Genomic DNA, 7,500 nt, shown 5'->3' with positions numbered 1-7,500 from the left:
TCGTAAGTGCTTCAATCGTTTGTCTCGCTCTTTGAGAATAGAATTTACGTGCACTGTCAAGACTTATTATCTTTAGTATTGTGTGTTTGTAAATCTGTTTTTAAACCTTTGTGATGAATGTTAGAAAAAATGAATAAAAGAAAATGATGATGATGGTGATGATCACAATCATTATGGAAAGGTGGTGACGAAGATGATGAAGGTAATGGTGATAGTGATGGCAATAGTGACGGTGACAGTGACAGTGACGGTGATAATAATGATAACGATGACATGTCGCCAATATGTCACAGAGGTGTCGCAAACATGTCATCGACATGTTGCCAACATGTCACCGACATCTCGCTAACATGTCACTGACTTGTCGTCAATATGTCACCGACATGTCGCCAATATGTCACCGACATATGTGCCAATAATGATAGCAATAACGATGGCATCGATATCGATAACGATAACAATAACGATAACGGTAACGATGATGACAACAATGACGATGGTCTTAATAATAACTATGACATATAGATATTGTTTTAGGAAACAATTATTTAGATCAACTTAGAACTCAACCCTGTGTAGAAGGTCTAATACTAATACGTCGGCCTATATGTACTCAGAGTGTTTGCCATATGTCTGTACTTGAAAAAGCTGTAACAAGCGAAACGTCGTACCAATAAAGGTTTCGATCTCACACGGTGTTGATTCTCACAACTTTAATCTGGGTTTATAAACCTCTTAATGTGTAATTGTGACCTTAAGAGGAAACTTAGTTAATTCCTAGGAATTTGAAGGTCAAAGAGAATCTAGGGTGTCATCTAGTATTCTTTTAGTTCTTTTTCTAAGAAGTGAAGAGAAGAGTCAGGTCGTCTGTCTAGTACGATTCCTGACCTCTAGACGCTAGTGGACCTATCGTGGCCCGAGAGAGTAAACATTTCATTCCTTCGCTTTCTTGAGATAATCGTTCCACATCTCCAGTGTTTAATTGTAATTTTCGCTTGATTGCTGTTTGATTCATTTATCAATTTCTTCTATTTACACCTCTAAAGGTCTTTTGTTATTCCCCTTCGTTCGCTTACAGACGAGATCAAATGTTCACTAATGATCTGGCTAATTTTACGCTGACACAATTTCTTTTAAGATCTTGAAGACATTTGTGTACAATTCGTGACAAAAGTTGATGTGGGTTTGTTAGTAGGAAGCGGAAGTATGTATATACTTATGACTTTTCTTTAAGATTTATTTATTTTTCTCTATGGTAGTAGGTAACCACTGACAGCTATACTTTGAACAGGAAAAAAATCATATGAGAAAAAAAAAAAAATTGGAAGCGTGACGCAAGTGTAATAATGATATTCATAATAATATTATTATTAATAATAATAATAATAATAATAATGATAATAATAATAATAATAATAATAATAATAATAATAATAATAATAATAATAATAATAATAATAATAATAATAATAATAATAATAATAATAATAATAATGATAATAATAATAATAATAACAATAACAATAATAATAATAATAATAATAATGATAATAATAATAATGATAATAATAATAATAATAATAATAATAATAATAATAATAATAATAATAATAATAATAATAATAATAATAATAATAATAATAATAATAATAATAATGATAATAATAATAATAATAATAATAATAATAATAATAATAATAATAATAATGACAATAATAATAATAATAATAATAATAATAATAATAATAATAATAATAATAATAATAATAATAATAATAATAATAATAATAATAATAATAATAATAATAATAATAATAATAATAATAATAATAATAATAATAATAATAATAATAATAATAATAATAATGATAATAATAATGATAATGATAATAATAGTAATAAGATGAAAATGAAAATTAAAAGGAGGAAGAATAACAAAAATAATAAAGACAATGATAATCAACAGAAGTGGAAGAAGAGCCGATGCAATTTTCGATTCCCTGCCTGAAGTAGGTTTCCTTCAACCAAATAAGATTGCTTTTGCTGCTAGTGATCAATAGATCGAGTAAGTTTCCATGTCTTGTGGGCTCTTTTACGTGCTGAACTAAGTAATTGTCACCGAGAAAGTAATTTTGTGGACGACACTAAAATAAGACGCCTAATTAGGTCAAGAGACGATGCCGAGATTCTGTACGATGATTTTAACAAATTCCTCACATGATCGATGAAATGACAAATGGACTTCAATATCTCAAAGCGCAGCATGATAAACGTAGGACTACACAACCCCGAAAGGAGATATAGCTTAGATAACACGTGTTTAGAGAAAACTGAGTGCGAGAGAGACTTGGGAGTTCTAGTGAGTCCTGACCTTAAATCCTGGAAACAGTGCATTAGCGCCAGGAATATAGCGAATAGAGCATTAGGTTTCTTTACTAGGATGATTACGAATAGAAATGCAGAGGTAATTATAAAATTCTGTCTAGTGTTAGTTAGACCCAGCCTTGACTATGCAGAACAGTTTTGGTCTCCGTCCTATAGAACTGACATCAGTTCACTAGAATCAATACAGTGGGGAATGACCAAAATGATACATGGGCTCAGAATTTTACCTTACGAAGAGAGGCTTAGGCACCTTTACTTACACTCTCTGGAAAGACGCAGAGTGTGGGGTGATCTAATAGAGGTGTTCAAGCGCACCAAAGGCTTTTACAAGGGTGACGCAAAAAGGTCATCATATTAAGACAACAGGGGAGGACTCGTAGTAACGGATTTAAAATGGACAAATTTAGATTTAAGAAGGAAATAGGCAAGAATTTGTTTGCTAATGGGGTGGTTAATGAATGGAATAGACTTAGTAACCATATAATGAGCGCTAGAACTATCAGTTGTTTTAAGAAATAGTTAGACAGCTTCATGGATGGGGGTGACAGGTTGTAATGAACATGGGACTGCCTAGGGTAGGCCTTGTGGTCTCTTACAGTCTCCATCATTCTTATGTTCTTATGTACTTATATTGTTATGTACGAGGGTCGTCCACTCAATTCGGTAAAATTGAAATCACCCATTATAAGTAAGTCCCGGTTGCAGAAACTAGACCATTATTGAAATAACAGTTTGTCGTGTGTTAATGATAATCTTTTTTAGTCTATATACTTACATTCATCTTTCGTCCATTTGTTTGGATTAATTCTACCTATAAAATATCATAAAATAACAGTTTGTCGTATGCTAATGATAATATTTTTAGTCTATATACTTACATTCATCTTTCGTTCATTCGTTTGGATTAATTCTACCCATAAAATATCATAAAATAACAGTTTGTCGTATGCTAATGATAATATTTTTACTCTATATACTTACATTCATCTTTAGTCCATTTCTCTGGGTTAATTCTACCCATAAAATATCATGTATATCCTACTTCACTTTCTCTCATATATAGACATGGATATTGTTTTTGCCGTACAAGAGAACACTCCCACTTTTCTTGTGGTTTCTATCCTGATGAAAGCGTTTAAGTCTTGTAACATTAAACTCAGCTTCAAATTCTTTACCATTCAACCACATCTCTATTATTCCTAGCATATTGAGATTTTCGCTTTTGACATACGCTTGGATTTCTTGGAATTTGTTAAGAGCATTAGAATACATATGAACCTAGAATCTCGGATTAAGACCTATTTATATTGAATGTACATATTCAGACACTACCAAATGTCCTATCGCACCACATAAATATAACCTTGTCGCTATCGGTGCCACAGAAAACATGAGAATAAATCATAAGAAGCAGAGAGACAGAAACAGAGAAAGTCACGTGCTCATACAAACAAGAGAGACATGAGAGATACAGGAGAGATAGAAAGAAATGGAAAGGGAGAGATAAACAGTGGGAGGGATAGAGACAGAATAAATACAAAGGGAAAGATTAATGACCTGTTCTATTTACAACCATCTGTGTGAATACATCGTTGCATGAATGCCCTTTCAGTAATCCACTTAGTCTTTGAAATGTTTCATGACGCTTCCATACAGGTTCGTAAATATACTAAAAGGATTACTAACTGATTTGCGACACTTCACGTATTATGAAGCAGGGTAAAGATACATTAATGCTCATCCACAGTTCTACCACCTCTTATATACTGGTTTATTTTTGTAATTTATTTTCATATATATATATATATATATATATATATATATATATATATATATATATATGTATATATATATAAATACGCACACACACACACACACACACACACACACACACACACACACACACACACACACACACACACATATATATATATATATATATATATATATATATATATATATATATATATATATATATATATATATATATATAATCACGATGAACCCACAGTACGAATAAAAGGAAACTTAGAAGGAAGTATGACTTCTATGTTTCGGCTAATAGCTATAGCCCTCCTCAGGAAAGCACAGGTTACAAGAAATGATTGATGCATAAATAGAATTGAGATGTAAGTGAAGGAGGAACAGGGATAATTTGGCAGACGTCATTCCGTCACACAGGATGGAGTCAGAAGGGTGGAGGTGTGAGGTCAAAGAGGATGCGGGGTCAGGAGTGGTGGGGAGCGGGGTCAGAAGGGTGAATATTTCGAATCAAATGGTTCACAACTATTTAATTTTTTTACTGCCTTGTTAAAAACAGCGGAATTTTCAACATGTCAGCAACAAAAATAATAGTCTTGACTAGGACAAGGCCAAATTATTGTTTAGATTCAACTGCAGCTCCAGAAGAAAAATAGTTAAATCCGCCTTAATAGAAGAATGTCCGAACTTGAACATTTCTAAAGGTCAGTGGTCTCCGGACATAATCTCACGTCTGGCTGTGAGCCGTTCGTTTAGAAATCTTCACTCTCCTGACCCCGCTCCCCGTTCATTCCTGACCGCGCATCCCCTCTGACCTTGCACCTCTACCCTTCTGACTCCGCCCTGTGTGACAGAATATTGTCTGTCAAGTTATCCCTGTTCCTCCTTCAGTTAATCTCAATTGTTTTTACGTATCAATAATTTCATATAACCTGTACTTTCCTGAAATATGGAAGCTATACTTTCTTCTAAGTTTCCTCCTTTTATTCCGATAATGGGTTGTTCGTGGTCATTTTTGACAAATGTGCTACTACATTTTGTTTAAGTGATATATATATATGTATATATATATATATATATATATATATATATATATAAACATATATATACATATATACATATATATATGTATATATATATATACAGTATATATATGTATATTTATATATAATGTAATTTAGATTCCAACTTGTAGTATCACAAATGTTTATTATATCTTTAAAACAGAAATACCAGAACATGTCTTAATAAAGACGAAACGTCGCGTAATATAATGGAGAACTATAAGGAACTAGTTTCTGCCCGCCCCATCCAAGGGAAGAGTATAATTAGAAAAATCGAAATCACACGAAAGAAAATCAACAACTTCCAGAATGCTGTCGTATTTAATCAAACCTGTATTAAAGAGAACCTGCTCCGCACCAAAAACACACACACACACACACACACACACACACACACACACACACACACACACACACACATATATATATATATATATATATATATATATATATATGTGTGTATATATATATATAAGAGTGTGTGTGTGTGTGTGTGTGTGTATGTATAGGTATTTATCAATATTCATATCTTTTCATATATGTTTTCTTAACTCTATTTATATATCTATTTGTCTATTCATTTTTTATTTCTTCATTACCTTTTTCTTTTATTCATCTTTTTATTCATTCATTTGATTGTCTATTTACGTTTTGTTTATCTATTCTACTTAGTTTATAATTCATCTAACGTTTATCGACTTATCAGCTTCGTTTCATTTTGGATTGAGAGGAAATCCTGAATCTTTGAACCAATTCCCTTGGAAAGCCTAAAGTAGTTAGTTAATATTCTATTTCTGCAATGATAATCAACTAATATATATAATAAGCAGTCATTTCAATTTGTATACATTGAAGAAATTAATTGTACTTAGACAACTTGATGGTTCATAATGCTATAATCTCTACAGCGCTTATCCTTTGGGAGACTGTTATACATAATATACATGCGCACGCCAACCAAAACTCATACCGACATAAACAATCTTTATTCTCAGCATTCGACGAGGCTACAGAACGAATGTCTTCATAGGAAATTTGAAAACTCCAATTTCATCAATCTTTTCAATACTAATATAGATTAATTTACATTATATAAAATCATATAATGATGTCAGCCAACACAGCGTGGTGACATTTGATCAGATTAGTAATTCTATGAACAATTCAAATATGTCTCTAACAATTGACATAGGAATCTGAATCCCAATGCTCATTATATCGGGTTTGCCGTAATATGACGACATATTGGTATTATATCAGTGACATGTTAGTGACACGGCATGTACATATGTGTGACACGACAGTGAATTATTTGCTAAATGTTGGTGATATGTTAGCGGCATGTTGTTGACATGTTAGCGCCATGTCGGCGACATACGTCGGAGAAATGTTGGTGATATTTCGATGACATATTAGCGACATGTCATTGACATAAGTGTGATGTTAGTGTAACATTAGCTATATGTTGGTGACATATTAGCGGTATGTCGGTGATATGTTTGCGGTATGTCTGTGACATGTCGGTGACATGCCGGTGACATACTGTGATACATCGGTGTCATATTGACAACATGTCAGTGACATAGTGCTCGACATATCAATGACATATTAGCGAGATGTCTGTGACATGTTGGCAACATATCGGTGACATGTTGGCAACATATCGGTGACATGTTTGCGACATGTCGGTTACATATAAGCAACATGTCAGTGACATTAACCGACATATCGCCATATTAACATATAGTATGTACGTACTATAACGTTCAGCAATCTACTTACATGTCATATCCACAGTCACCGCCGCTGTGACGGGCACCGCGAGCTCTGCGTTGGAGGCTTGGCAAATGAAGGACTGATGAAGGTGGTGCCTTTGGAGAGAGTGGATGACCAGAGTGCTGGAGACTTCATCTGGGGAGACACTCACTGTCCCCTGAATGTCCTTCTGACCCACCGACCACGTCAGAGTTGGAGGAGGACGACCTAGAAGAGAAGAGAAGAGATCTTTAGCGTCTTCTTAGACATTGACGGTGGTATTCTTAAAGAAAACCTTCCCTTGTATAAAAATTTGCTTATGTAATCTTATGTATAAATCCTTGCAAAGGAAAGAGTTAAGAATCATACGGTGGTATTCTTAAAAAAAAATCTTTCCATATATAAATCTTATATAAATCGTTGGAAAGGAAAGATTTTTTTTAAGAATACCACCTCTTTTCTACGTTCCCTTTGTTGTTCCATTAAACTCACGTGCTTTTCCGTGCGCGGCAGAATTACATGTATTGTATTAAAA

At 33.2% G+C, this 7,500-nt stretch overlaps 1 protein-coding gene across 1 annotated transcript in view; it reads right to left on the bottom strand.

Annotated features, from left to right (window-relative positions):
* The window catches only part of LOC143017445 (neural cell adhesion molecule 1-like), an 801,122-nt gene that overhangs the window by 334,748 nt on the left and 458,874 nt on the right, over nt 1-7,500 (bottom strand). The window contains exon 4 of the mRNA XM_076172190.1: nt 6,993-7,193. Within this exon, the coding sequence (XP_076028305.1) occupies nt 6,993-7,193 (201 nt within the window). The remainder of the gene's footprint in view (nt 1-6,992; nt 7,194-7,500) is intronic.

The sequence above is a fragment of the Oratosquilla oratoria genome, chromosome 32 (genome assembly GCF_046742065.1).
Source record: "Oratosquilla oratoria isolate Oo_2021 chromosome 32, ASM4674206v1, whole genome shotgun sequence".
Lineage (NCBI taxonomy): Eukaryota > Metazoa > Arthropoda > Malacostraca > Stomatopoda > Squillidae > Oratosquilla > Oratosquilla oratoria.
The sequence above is the reverse complement of the archived record's forward strand: the minus strand, read 5'-3'. Positions and strand labels throughout refer to the sequence as shown.